This window comes from Rosa chinensis, chromosome 2 (genome assembly GCF_002994745.2).
Source record: "Rosa chinensis cultivar Old Blush chromosome 2, RchiOBHm-V2, whole genome shotgun sequence".
NCBI lineage: Eukaryota > Viridiplantae > Streptophyta > Magnoliopsida > Rosales > Rosaceae > Rosa > Rosa chinensis.
This window is the reverse complement of record NC_037089.1, coordinates 81,883,814-81,897,355: the sequence shown is the minus strand read 5'-3', so window position 1 is coordinate 81,897,355 and position 13,542 is coordinate 81,883,814. Positions and strand designations below refer to the sequence as shown.

The 13,542-nt window shown below is 41.8% G+C and overlaps 4 protein-coding genes across 4 annotated transcripts; 2 read left to right on the top strand and 2 right to left on the bottom strand.

The window, feature by feature from the left end:
* The first annotated feature begins 14 nt into the window (after positions 1-14).
* Positions 15-2,121, top strand: LOC112186369 (pentatricopeptide repeat-containing protein At1g74630). Its single transcript, XM_024324755.2, has one exon. The coding sequence runs from the start codon at positions 92-94 to the stop codon at positions 1,553-1,555; it is 1,464 nt and encodes a 487-aa protein (XP_024180523.1). The 5' UTR covers positions 15-91; the 3' UTR covers positions 1,556-2,121.
* A 69-nt stretch (positions 2,122-2,190) lies between these two features.
* LOC112186370 (uncharacterized protein At5g39570) lies at positions 2,191-4,652 on the bottom strand. Its single transcript, XM_024324756.2, has 2 exons — positions 3,351-4,652; positions 2,191-2,581 (listed from the first exon to the last, which is right to left on the bottom strand). Exons 1-2 carry the CDS (start codon positions 4,578-4,580, stop codon positions 2,501-2,503), a joined length of 1,311 nt encoding a protein of 436 aa, XP_024180524.1. The 5' UTR covers positions 4,581-4,652; the 3' UTR covers positions 2,191-2,500.
* Positions 4,653-8,843: 4,191 nt separating this feature from the next.
* LOC112186371 (uncharacterized protein At5g39570) lies at positions 8,844-9,735 on the bottom strand. Its single transcript, XM_024324757.2, has 2 exons — positions 9,215-9,735; positions 8,844-9,112 (listed from the first exon to the last, which is right to left on the bottom strand). Exons 1-2 carry the CDS (start codon positions 9,629-9,631, stop codon positions 9,053-9,055), a joined length of 477 nt encoding a protein of 158 aa, XP_024180525.1. The 5' UTR covers positions 9,632-9,735; the 3' UTR covers positions 8,844-9,052.
* A 518-nt stretch (positions 9,736-10,253) lies between these two features.
* On the top strand, positions 10,254-13,542 carry LOC112189718 (pectinesterase 31). The gene is made up of 6 exons (XM_024329067.2): positions 10,254-10,674; positions 10,756-10,860; positions 11,389-11,466; positions 11,814-12,001; positions 12,434-12,607; positions 13,124-13,542. Exons 1-6 carry the CDS (start codon positions 10,432-10,434, stop codon positions 13,284-13,286), a joined length of 951 nt encoding a protein of 316 aa, XP_024184835.1. The 5' UTR covers positions 10,254-10,431; the 3' UTR covers positions 13,287-13,542.

The following is a 13,542-nucleotide window of genomic DNA, read 5'->3' as shown; positions in this document are numbered from 1 at the left end:
ACCATTGAGACATTACTCCCTAGTTCTCTAGTCTACATATAGTTCACAATTCAAGTAACGTTACAAGAGCGTGAGCCAGTGATCACAACCGATGCAACAGCAATGGCAAGCAAGCCTGAGCTCCAGGCTCGCTTCCATGGCCCAGACCTGCCTCTCCATGAAACAACTCAAGCAAATCCACGCCCGCGCAATCCTTTCAAATCTCCACAACCACGCCATCGTTCTCGGCAAGATGTTCCGCTTCGCCGCGGTCTCACCCTCCGGTGACTTAAACTATGCCCACCAACTGTTCGATCAAATGCCCCAACCAACTACTTTCTTCTACAACCTCCTCATCCGGGGTCACTCCAAAAGCTCGTCGCCTTGGCATTCGGTGCTTCTATTCAACCAGATGAGACTAAACTCAATCGACCCAGATGAGTTTACCTTCACATTTTTGCTGAAATCTCGTTCGAGGATGAAGATGAATATCGAAAATGATGAGATACATGGGGCTGTGTTGAAGTCTGGGTTTTCCTTGCATTTGTTTGTGCAGAATTCGTTGATTCATTTGTATGCTGGAAGAGGGATTCCAAGTGCGGCTAGGAGAGTGTTCGATGAGGCTGTGGCTGCTGATGTTGTGTCGTGGTCGGGTTTGGTTATTGCTCATGTGAGAGCCAATGAATTGGATTTTGCACGGCGGGTCTTTGATGAAATGCCTGAGAGGGATGTTGTTTCGTGGACCGCTATGATATCTGGGTATTCACAAGCCAAGTATTCGAGGGAAGCGCTTGGGTTGTTTTGGGAGATGAATCGTGAGGGAGTGAGCCCCGACGAGGTCACCATGGTGAGTGTAATCTCAGCATGCACGGATTTAGGAGATGTTCAAACCGGGATAAGCATCCACCGGTTTATTGAGGAGAATGGGTTTGCGTGGATGGTTTCGCTTTGCAATGCACTGATTGATATGTATGCAAAGTGTGGATGCATGGACCGAGCGTGGCAACTGTTTGATAGCATGGACCGAAAGAGCTTGATTACGTGGAATTCTATGATTTCAGCATGTGCAAACCATGGCAATGCTGATGATGCATTTGGGTTGTTTGAGTGTATGCTTAGTGCTGGTGTTCCACCTGATGGGGTCACATTCTTGGCCCTTTTAGTTGCTTATACACACAAGGGATTGGTAGATGAAGGGCTCAGACTATTTGAGAGAATGCAACGGGAGTACAGAATCGAGGCTCGCATTGAGCATTATGGGTGCATGGCAGATATGTTAGGCAAGGCAGGGCGATTGGAGGAAGCATACAGATTAATTAGTAGTATGCCGATTCCAGGCAATGATGTTGTTTGGGGAACACTGCTTGCAGCTTGCAGAACTTATGGCGATGTTGATATGGGCGAGAGGGTTGTAAAGAGGCTAATAAAGCTGAAACCGGATGAAGGTGGGTACTATATTCTCCTTCGTGATATTTATGTTGCAGCAGGAAGGACGGCAGAAGCAAACGATATGAGGCAAACGATGATGGATAATGGTGCTAGTAAGACTCCTGGACGCAGTTGGGTTGGAGCATAAGGCTTACATCCAATGATTCCACAGAACCGCCCATATATACATCGCTCCTCTATTGATGGTTATGTGGCTTAAAGACTAAGATGGAAATTGGACGTACTCGGCAGCTAGAATATGTGGAAAACGGAAGACCAAGGATATCCGGATATTAAACCAAGATTCAGGACTTCACTATCAAACAGGAGAAGCAGATTCAGATTCAATGCAGAGCTGGATGAAATGCAGCCGAGTCGGAGTCTAGCCAAAGGAACAACTGCCAGGTAGAGACGTTCATCAGGATGGAAAAGCACATTGAAGTGTCATATGGTGTTTGTTAATCTTCAGAGGTCTGCCATTCCAAATGGAGATTAAGAGCTAGTTCTCTGTATAAAGTATGACAATTGAACCATACTTGGGAAATGGGAATAAAGTGGGCATAAGGATAGCGGGCAAACTTTGCACTACGGTCTATGCATTTTCAATTACGGCACATTGGCACCTCAAAATCTTTATTTTTTGAATCAAAATCTCCAGATACCCTCAAAAGTTTGGCAACGTAGCAGAAAATTGAATGGATAGCCCCTTCTATATCTTCTGTGTACTTCATAAATTGAAATGTCTTAAAAGTCCATATAAAAGAAATGAAAAACTTGGGACCCTTACGATTGGAACCATAGGGATATTCTTGATCATCATCTAAAATAAATGCATATAAGAAAGCACTCTAATCCAGAAGTCTGGATTTTTATTTCAAAACAACACACATACTTAAGAGTTTGAACAGGCAAATGCCTCTTTAGATTTTAGAAACTCACACATGAAACATAAAGCCACTCAAAGGAATCCAAACATGTAATATAAAGCCACTAAAGGAATGCAAACTTGTAATATAATCCAAACATGCATCAACCCTTAATTTAGGAGCTCAATATGGCATGAATCCCATCAACAAGCTGATCAGTATTCTGATCATTCATCATCGTAGCTCTTGCGATGGTGGTGGTGGCGACGCTGCTTTTTCTCCTCATCATCATCTGAGTCATCATTTCCCTGCCATAAACATATATGAGATCAAAATAAGAGAAAAACTGATAATGAAGGGAAAAATAGGTGTAGATCTACATTTTCCTACTTGTTACCAGAAATCAACCAAACACACTGCCTGTATCTGTGTGTACATCTACTAGATTCCATCAACAAGAGAACTTACAACACAATAGACTGTTATCAATAATAATTTACCCAAATAGTTATTACAGAGCTTCAAGCTTGTTGAGACAAAATTGAGAATCAAGTTCAACTAGTCAAAAAACCAGATAAAAGAGAAACCTCAAGCAAAAGAAAATACGTCCGACAGAAACTCTCATCAGTCGATGACCAAGCGATGTTATTCATTATTTTTTTTCAGGTGCATTGATAATATGTGTAAGCTCTCCAAGGTATAATTCATTTGCAAAGTTGTGTACAATATTCTATTGTATCACACAAGCTGACATGTTATGTATGTAGACTGAAGAATAAAGATAGTACCGTGCATTAGTCTACTCTTCAAACAAGCTAATCAAATAAATTCCTCTATCCTAAACTGAATGAGTGATGTTGCAGGAGTACTGTATATAATCCACTGTTAACATGCACGAGCAATAACAGTGATCTCCCTGATTAGCTAACTTTGTATGCCTAAACTAGACTGAAGAAATTGGCTAAAGAAACTCATTATAACTAAGAACAACAAATGCTGACTTGAATGCACAAGTAACAACACAATCATTATGAATGCACAAAAACTCTAAAGCGCATTTCAAGTTGAGGTTCTCACATATTTCTTGCGGCCATAGCCCTCTTCACCATATCCCCGACGAGGCTGAGAATCCTCATCATCACTACCACGCCTCTGACGACGCTCAGAATCCTCATCATCACTACCCCTCCCATAGCTAGGCTTCGGCTTGCGGTACTCCTGCTCCTCAGACCGCCCATAACTGGGCTTCCCATACTCCTCAGTCTCCGGGGTCTCATAGCTTGGCCTGCCATAGCTGGGTTTCCCATACTCCTCAGTTTCCGGGGTCTCATAGCTTGGCCTGCCATAGCTGGGCTTCCCATACTCCTCAGTCCCCGGGGTCTCATAGCTTGGCCTGCCATAGCTGGGCTTCCCATACTCGTCAGTTTCCGGGGTCTCATAACTAGTCCTACCACCATAGCTGGGCTTCCTCGGCGGCTCATCACCATAACCAGGCTCCTGAAACTCACTCCTCCCATAACTGGGCCTCTCTTCACTCTCCTCCCCACCATAACCACCAGGCCTTCCAAACCCAGGTCTCCTCGGTGGTTCATCCCCATAACCCGAACCCTCAAACTCGGGTTTCTCCTCACCATAGCTCGGCTTCCGCCTCGGCGGCTCATCGCCGTATCCACCACTCTCATCCTCACCATAACTTGGCTTCCGGCCATAACCCGACCCGACCGGCGCTTCGTAATCGGGTTTCCTGCCATAGCCCGCCCCGACAGGCGCTTCGTACTCGGGTTTCCGACCATACTCCGATTCCGGCGCCTCGTACTCGGGTTTGCGCCCGTAACCCGATCCATACTCCGATTCAGGCGCTTTGTACTCCGGCTTCCGACCGTAACCCGACCCGTACTCGGAACTGGGCTGATCGGCCTCGGGTTTCCGCCCGTAACCGGATCCATACTCCGATCCGGGCTCCTCGGATCCATACTGAGGCCTACTGGGCCTGGATCCATACTCTCCTCCACCTTCCGCAGCCTCGTAATGATCAGGTCGTCCACCAAATCCGGGTCGGGGCTTGGGACGCTGGTAGCTGCTGTACTCGTTATTGAGGGCCTCATCGGCGTAGGCGGAGGGCTCGCTGTAGGAGGAGAGATCGGGGCGTTCGTAGTCGTCCTGATCGGAGGAGCTGGGGTAGCAGGTCTCCTCGGAAGGCTCGAGGGGGCGGCCGTAGGTGAGAAACAGGTCGTATCCGCCGCCGTAGGGGGTCGGATCGTACTCGTCGAAGTCGTGGACTTCGTCGACGTGCGAGTAGTACGGCATCGTTTTGGAGATCGGAGAAAATGTGATTGGCGAAATGAAAAGAGATCAGTGTGGTGTGGACTGAGACTTGGAGAGTATTTACAGTGAGGATTTTGTTTTGCCGCGCCACTCTGGACCTCTGGTTAGGCGACAGGTGGAGGTTTGTGATTTGCAGATCCAGATCTAAGAGCAAGTCCACCGGGCTTGATTATGCCCGGGCTCCACGTCAGATGGTGACCCAAGTCACCAAAATATCACTATTGCTCATTTCAAATCGTGGAGCAATAGTGATATTTTGGTGATCCAATCCATGACCCGGTAATTGACCCAGGCATCTTGCTGGGTCAAGTTGGTGACCCAAGCCTCCACCGTGGCCCAAAAAGAAAAGATGAGGAGAGACGCGCCGTATGGGTGGAGTGAGCTGCAGTCGCTTGTCCTTTAGCGGAGACAACACTGCAGGCGCATGGGAGGCGACATTTTGTCAGGCAGTGGCTAGTAGCCTTTGGGCTGTTTCAAAATTTGAAGGCAATTGTCCACAGATCTGGACCGTTGGTTTTGATTGTGAAAGGGATCTGATGGTGAATAATTAAGGAGCTGTATAAGGTGAAAAAAAAAATTAAAATTATCAACAGTTAGATTACAACTGTAAGAAAAAAATATATACAAAAAATTTCCTATAAATACTTTACCTCCTATTTTACCTCTCACAAAAAAAAAAATCATCTTTCTTACTTCCTCAAATTTTTTTGTTCCTCCTCCTCATAGCTTTCATCTTCCAAAATTTTTTGATTACAATATGAGCGTACGAGCTAATACGAGCGTACAACATGTAGCAGATCCAATTATTGACACGACACATTGGCAGCCTATGGAAGACATTCAATTGTGCAAGTCTTGAAGATATGTTAGCCAAAATCCGGCAAAGGGTACGGAGCGAAAAAAATATGATCTATGGATAGAAGTTCGCAAACACTATGCCGAACATTGGAATGAATATATTCGATCATTGCAAGCTTTTCAAGGGAGGTGGAAAATTTTGAAAATTGAACTTTATGCTTGGCATTGTTCGTTAAGGCAAGCAAAAAATTGGTACAAGAGTGGTGCGAATATGATTGATGAGGTATGAATTTGTAGTGTAACACGAATATTAATTTTTATGATTCTTTTAGTTTGTATTAAAATTTAATTACTTGATACATTTTACTTTAAATTATTAGTTGATATATTTTGTTGATAATTATACTTTAAATTATAAAAAATTACACTCAAGTGATCTTTTGAAACTTTAATTAGTGATAAGGCCACTTAATTTTTTTTATACACATAAGGCCACTTGTTTCTACAAATTAATTCATTCCTGACAATTTTACCCTCCCACTTAAGAAACCCAATTAATTCCCATCGGTCTACGCCCTTACCCCCCCTATCTCTCTCTCTCTCTCTCTCTCTCTCTCTCTCTCTCTCTCTCTCTCTCTCTCTCTCTCTCTCTCTCTCTCTCTCTCTCTCTCTCTCTCTCTCTCTCTCTCTCTCTCTCTCTCTCTCTCTCTCTCTCTCTCTCTCTCTCTCTCTCCCTCCCTCCCTCCCTCCCTCCCTCCTCGACCACATAATTTCACGCCTTTGGTCTCCGCTTCCGATTCCGGCGACCACCGGCATGACGCTCCTCCCTCTGATTCTGGCGACCACCGCTTCCGATCTGGTGAGATTCCAATCGATCCAAGCTTGCAAAACCTCGAAACGGCGCCGCCCTACCTGTGTCTGACTTGTGACTAGAAGATCCATGGTGCCAACAAGCTCGTGTCGCTCCACCAGTGCGTGTAGATGTTCAAGGTTTGCAAGCAAGTTTCAGTCGCCGTCACTAGCAAGGCCGATGTCGTTGTCATCTAAATTTGGTGTTGGAGTGCTTTCGGATCTCATTCTCGATGTAGATCCGAGCACTGTAGGCGTTTCTTGGTGTTCGGCCATCAACGTTCCTAGCGTTCTCGTGCTCCCATGCCTCACCGTCATTGCTCTCGCCTCGATTCAGACACCTGTAATTTCAGCTCGCCTCCGACTGCGGCCACTGAACCGGTCTCAATCCACAGCTTCGATTGCTTTTTTTCTAGAAGCTCTGACAATAGGAGCTGCCGTGGAGGCTAGGGTTTCGGCAGGGAAGGCTCGATTGAGTCGTTGATGTTGCGCATGGAGAGGATGACTGTCGATCAGGCGAAGGCGGGCCCACTCGAAAGGGACATTCACTTGGTAAAGTTTCCTTCTCTCTCGAGCTCAATTTCACTTTTCGAGTTGAAATTGGTGGTGATTGTTGACTGAGAAGCTTCAGATACCATCGTTTTTTAGTCTTACTTCGTCTTATAGCTTTGGTAGTTTTCCAGTGTTGCTTAGTTTTGTTTGAGTTTGGACTAGAGCTGTATTGATGAAATATGTGAGTAGTAGATTTCAAAAATCATGTGAATTTGGATTTTGAAGCCTCCATTGACCAATAGATGATTAAGCCAACCAAGAAGTGTTGAAATGAAGTCTCGTGTTGAAGGTGGCAGAATTATGTCTATGAGTTTAGAGCGTCACCATTGAAAAATGACAGTAGCTTTATGTAACTATTGTACTAGATTTTCACAGCTATGATAGTGGCTTTTTACAACTATGGAAGTAGCTTTTTACATAGTTATATCATTGTTGAATCCTGCATATTTTGTGTATCATTGAATATGTTTTATGTTCTCTTTTATAGTAGCATTTTTATTTTGGTTGTATCCTTTAAATTTCCATAGCTTTGTAGTTTTTTAGAATAGCTTTTTCAGTTTCTGGGAGTAGCTTTTGTTATGCTTAATAGTAGATTTTGTTCTGTTTGGTTATTGTTTTTATTACTGGTGAGAGTAGATTTCTAGTGTTAGTAACAGTAGTGTTTGTTGCTGGTGATAGTAGTTTACTGACAGTAGTGTTTGTTTCAACAAGGTTGAGGGTTTGCTCCGGGGAGGCTTTGTAATCGCTGAGATTGATTGCTGAAAGAGCGGTCCTTTTCTGTATCGTGTTTAGCCTCTATATATAGGCTCATTGTAGATTCACTTCCCTAATGGGAATGGAATACTATATCTTGGACCACAGTTATTGGCCTTGAATTAAATCACAACTCTTGATAGCATTGACACTGTTATGGGTGATAACTACCCTCTTTTATCGCTGCTAGAATATAGGCAAGGATTAATTGCCTCTGTGAAAATCCTCGATACGATCGCTGGATGCGAGCATTAGGATACTCACGTATTAATTGCGAATATATCTTTACGCTCCCACAAGCGCTCAATTAAGGACGATACTTTCTTACGAAACACAGGATGAGCAACACCACATCCCAAATCCGTATAGTCCCATTTTTGGGCCGCAGGTATCGGCCCACTAGCTCAAACCCTACTAAAGGATTTTGCCAAAATTACTTCTGGGCTCAAACACAATTTTCAAACATAAAATAATAAATACTTTTGAGACTTAGAAAAATATGAACTTCTTTCTCGTGATAAATTACATTTTTAGTTTTAGAATCAGAACTATCATTAAATTTGTAAGGCTAAAACGACACATATATCAACTTTTCAGACTCAACCCAAATATCTAGAGGCCAAGCATACAACCAATCTTGACAAAACAATGTTCATTGAGCTTTGTCGACCAAAACACTAGATCTTAGCTAGCTAAGAGATGTCACAACACTACTGGAACACGGAGCTATTGGGATAATGCGAAGTATTGACATAGAAAGAACACCATTGGATCATGAGATCGAGGAAAACGTCGTTTGATAAAGACGCGCAGCACCGCTGGTTGAGATCCACGATAAGCGTCTTTGGAAGCAAACGGCTCGAGTTGGCTTATGCCGTTGGATTGACATTCACCTCCAAAGTTGACTTACACCGTTGGATTAGCATTTGCGCTATATAACGTGATAGATTACATTATTTTTAGTCATGATTTTTTACATAATAATGATTAAATTTTGGTCGTTATTATTCCTGGTACAGAAATATGTAAATCAAACATCGATAATAAGACATAGGATAACAGTATAGTGTAACTTTAATTATATATTTGTGACATGTTAAAGTTCTTGGAGGAAATAGAAAACAAAAGTTGTCAAGGATAGAAACGCCAAGCTCGCTAGTATTCAACAATTTTAGAGGAGCTGGTTTCCTAGCTTGGATACATTCAGAAGACAAATTAGTCAATTCTTAATTAAGCCGATCAAGATTTTGAACACATAAGAACTAATTAAACAACCAAGAAGGGATGAGGGGCTATGCAAACAATTCACCGGAATCTTTCTTGACAATAACCTCACCAGCTACAATTCCTAGGCTAAACTAGGAGAGATATGATGCCTTGAAACAATGAGTTTAACAAAAAATAAAACTAGTGTATATGGAATATGAACTTGTAATGAACAAAACGAATTGAAGAAGTGTCGTCAATGAAGACCGATGCAAAGACATTCCAGCAGACGTCCGTCATTGAATTGCGCCGTTGCTGCTACAACACGACCCTGACCGCCACCATCTTTTGTTTGTCTAGTAATTGTTTCAGATTAATCAGTTAAATCCATTCAATTCATGTATATATGTTTCTTAATTGCAAGTAATTAAGGTAATGTTTTGGTTCTCAATTCTTACTTTATTGCGACCACCGTAGCCTCCTTCACCGGCCAGAGTAGGCTCTTCCTCCCTGGAAGATTCACTAGACCTCTGTCGTTGCTCTTCTTGTGGTTTTGGTTGCTGTTGATTTTGTTTCAAATCTGGATTTTCATTGTTTTCCTTATGTGACGACTGTCGTATGTAACTGCTGTATTCGGATTCCAACTTCTTCTCGTCATACGCATTTGGCTCAGATGATTTGAACTCCGGCGAGTCGTAGTTGTTACCCTTTGCCGGAGACGACGAGCGGCGATAACATATCTCCTCCGATGGCGGCAGAGGACGTCCGTAAATCAATCCTATGTCGTATCCACCTTCATACGGTGCTGGATCGTACTCATTGAAGTCGTCCGCCCCATTCTGGTTGTTTGTATAGTATGTGTAGTAACGTGTCATCAATTTACAGTTACAAAAGATGATGATGATACAAAAAATTCACAGGTTTTGACAAGAAGAATAAAATGTGAGATCTGTTCTCAAGTTCTTAATTTCCCATGGATGCTGGTAGTGGTGACAAAAACAACACTGCGGAAAGTGCGTCTGGTCATTACTTCTTTTCTTGCCTAAATTCAGTAAATTGTACAATTTCGAAACTCACAGGTGGAGTTAGTGTATGTAAACGTTACTATTTATAGAAAAAGCCTTCAATTGAGCGACGTTATCACATAAAAAAATAACTCTAAATTCTCATCTTTTACACGTAAATATTATGATACTTTCTATGCATTAACTAATATGGTAATTGCTTATTAGATGATTAGACAAATTTGATCATACTGTCGCATAAAGAGGCTCCGGTTTATACAGTAAAATTACAAAAATTTCAGACGGACAGATAATATCAATTGCACTTTTTGATAATTTGATAAAAAAAAAAGAACATAAATATCAACGGCTGACATCGCAAGCTACGTACTGAGTCACTTACACGGTTACACCGCTTTACACCGCCGTAAGAATTTTTGACGAAACGTGAAAATGGAGTGATATAAAACATTCCAAGGAACATGATGAGCATTATTTATCTGGATGTTGTGTCTCTGTCAGGTCTATCTCTGCGTTTTATCTCCGCTATCGATCCCATCGCCCCAAACTCCACATGCAAGTCAAGACAGTCTCCCAAGTCCAACTCCTATTTTTAGAAACTAGCTTATAAACAACAAACCCATCATCACATTCACATTAACCTCCTCGAAATGTCGGCCTATGTGATAACCGTGTCACAGGACGGCTCCGGTAACCACCGCACCGTTCAGGAGGCCATCGACGCCGTGCCTCTCTGCAACACGTGTCGCACTGTGATTCGTATAGCTCCCGGCATCTACCGGCAGCCGGTGTATGTCCCCAAGACCAAGAACCTCATCACACTCGCGGGTCTGCGACCGGAGGGTACTGTGCTGACGTGGAACAACACCGCCACCAAAATCGAGCACCACCAGGTGAGGCAAGGAGTTTTCGGTGCTACCCCAGTTGGGTTTGTGACACGTGTGGCGCTGAGGGGTTTTGGGTTTTTGTTGCAGGCTTCTAGGGTGATTGGGACTGGGACTTTTGGATGTGGGAGTACAATTGTGGAAGGAGAGGACTTCATTGCTGAGAATATCACTTTTGAGAACTCTTCTCCTGAGGTAAAGCTCATTTTTTAGTTTCATTTTGATTCAAGAATGCATCTTTTGATTGCTTTTGTTAATTTTAGTGGTGTGTTTCAGCATTTTGGGATTTTGAAATTTGTAAGTTTATGGTTATGATTTTTTGGGTTTGATTCTATTGGTAGTTGTTCATTTGGTATAAGTGTGTTTTGGGAATTTTAGTTAGGAGAGAAAGATAGAGAAATGGTATGAAATTATGAACATGATTGAGAAGAAAATAGCTTTTTCATTTGTTTTATACTGGTTGGATGTGTAGGCAGAAAAGGCTTTATAACGTGTTTGAAATCTTCACAATCTAACAACATGCGAATTGATTCTGTCTGAATGGAGAGAAGTTGGAAGCGTGAGAAATGAGTCTGTAAAAGTCTCTTATGTTATGTCCCATATTTAACCACCTAAACTGGAGTAATATTAGAACCTTCCATTTGCCCCCTTTTATATTCAAGCTTTGAACTTTTTAATTTTTTCTGCTTTGCATATGACTTTTTCTCTGTTTCCATTTGGTAGGGTTCGGGCCAAGCTGTGGCAATTAGAGTAACGGCTGATCGGTGCGCCTTCTATAACTGCAGATTCCTTGGATGGCAGGTATACTCATTGTTTCATAGTGACTTATAGATCATAGAGTTCATGGAACACCTTTATAACAAACTGTAGGCGACCCTGTGATTCATTGTAGGTAGTTTGTTTTATTTAATTTACTGGTTTATCGCTAGTTGAGTGTTTCTTTATGGGAGTGGGAGGAGATTTATTATTTGAGAGGTATTCTATAAGAAATTTGCCTGCTGGATCTTTGCATATGAGATTTCTGGTTATGATGGCAACCTAGATGTTTGCATCTGTAGTCTACTTGCTTGCAATGGTCTCTTTCATTTTATGATGAGTGAGAGGAGTAATCACTCTAATTGATGATTCCTTTTTCAACTTTGACACAGGATACCCTGTACTTGCATTATGGAAAGCAGTATTTGAAAGATTGTTATATTGAAGGAAGTGTAGACTTCATTTTCGGTAATAGCACAGCTCTTTTGGAGCATTGTCATATCCACTGCAAGTCAGCAGGTTTCATAACTGCGCAAAGCAGGAAATCATCCCAGGAGACTACAGGATATGTGTTCCTAAGGTATGCGATCACTAGTCTTTTAGTTTCTTGTTCCTTTCCCAAGTGATTGAATCCTTGACTATTTTGATACAACAATGAGAGTCATTTAGAGTTGTCGTCTTAAGATGTGTGTTCCTAGTCATTTGTTCCTAAGATATATGTAAATGCAACAATGATCACTAGTCATTTGTTCCTAAGATATATGTAAATGCAAAGACCACTTTTAGTTTAGATTTTTCTACTGTTTCATTTGGAGTTGTCATCTTACGATTTTTCTATTGAATCCTTGTACTATAACGTGAGAGGCGAATGCATAGTAATTACAAAGAAAAATAGCAAAATTCCAGATCTCAGTAGCTTGTCTAGTCTTTGCTCTTTCATCCTTGATTTTTCGTTAAATCGTTAGTTATTTTTTTGTTCTTTATTGATGAACTATCTGTTGAATTGGTGCAGGTGTGTAATAACTGGAAATGGAGGTGCTCCATACGCATTTCTGGGACGACCATGGGGACCTTTTGGAAGAGTGGTCTTTGCATTTACATATATGGATGCATGCATCAAACATGTAGGTTGGAATAATTGGGGTAAAACAGAGAATGAAAGAAGCGCTTGCTTTTACGAATACAGGTATAGCATGTTTTTCCATCTGCATAGTACTTCAACTCTAGAGAGCCTTCCCTTAAGTAAATGTCTTATTATTTCCCTCCATCCCATCTGGGTCTGAGCCAAATTCTGAAGTGACGTCATCAAACATGTGGTCAAAATATTTATCCAACTGAAGAACTTTGTACACTAGCTTGCTTAGTAATGGACTAGAGTAGTGCGGGAGAGACCATATAAATTATCACCATAGTAGACTTGGGAGTAGTAGCAATGCATAACACAAAACAAAGCTTAGAATATATATTTTTGGTCTAAATATTTGAGTTCATTCTTTTACGGTACATTAAGTGAAATATTTGTTCTTTTCTTTTTGGTGGAAGATAAATAAGATGCCCTCAGGTTTGTACTTTCTTTATCTGATCTTGGATGCAGAAAAACATCTGGAAGCACCGCTTATTGTTTTTGTAGAAACATTTCTTTCTACGCGAGTGACTAGAAGTTGAATTTGATAAAGCTTGCATTATTGAATCAAAATTGCAGGTGTTTTGGACCGGGTAGTTGCCCATCAAAACGAGTGACATGGGCTAGAGAACTGGTAGATGAGGAAGCAGACCAGTTCCTCAAGCATGGTTACATCGACCCAGACCCCCAAAGACCTTGGCTTGCTCAGAGAATGGCCCTAAGAATACCATATTCTGCATAGACGTTCAAATAGGAACTACATGGGGAAGACCCCCAACAAATGATAGAGAATATTTAGATATCATTCTAGGGTGAGTGAATAAAGGAGCACACAATTACTGTTTCAAATTTTCTTTGCGAAGATATGGAAGGTGTTTCATGGTGTCTTTTAATGTAAGCTCCCTAGCAGATGTAAGTGCATGTGTGTTACAGAATTTCAGTTTTGGTTTGGCTAAACCAGATTAATGATGCAGCAAGATTGGTTTTCGGTTTTATGA

What these genes read in the sequence shown, in the direction of transcription:
- LOC112186369 (XM_024324755.2), top strand. Translation starts at nt 92, where the DNA reads ATGCAACAGCAATGGCAAGCAAGCCTGAGCTCCAGGCTCGCTTCCATG.
- LOC112186370 (XM_024324756.2), bottom strand. Translation starts at nt 4,580, where the DNA reads ATGCCGTACTACTCGCACGTCGACGAAGTCCACGACTTCGACGAGTAC. An exon ending in GCTATGGCCGCAAGAAATAT is followed by an intron (nt 2,582 to 3,350) that starts GTGAGAACCTCA and finishes TGTTTATGGCAG; the next exon opens with GGAAATGATGACTCAGATGA.
- LOC112186371 (XM_024324757.2), bottom strand. Translation starts at nt 9,631, where the DNA reads ATGACACGTTACTACACATACTATACAAACAACCAGAATGGGGCGGAC. An exon ending in GCTACGGTGGTCGCAATAAA is followed by an intron (nt 9,113 to 9,214) that starts GTAAGAATTGAG and finishes AACAATTACTAG; the next exon opens with ACAAACAAAAGATGGTGGCG.
- LOC112189718 (XM_024329067.2), top strand. Translation starts at nt 10,432, where the DNA reads ATGTCGGCCTATGTGATAACCGTGTCACAGGACGGCTCCGGTAACCAC. An exon ending in TTGAGAACTCTTCTCCTGAG is followed by an intron (nt 10,861 to 11,388) that starts GTAAAGCTCATT and finishes TCCATTTGGTAG; the next exon opens with GGTTCGGGCCAAGCTGTGGC. An exon ending in GCAGATTCCTTGGATGGCAG is followed by an intron (nt 11,467 to 11,813) that starts GTATACTCATTG and finishes ACTTTGACACAG; the next exon opens with GATACCCTGTACTTGCATTA.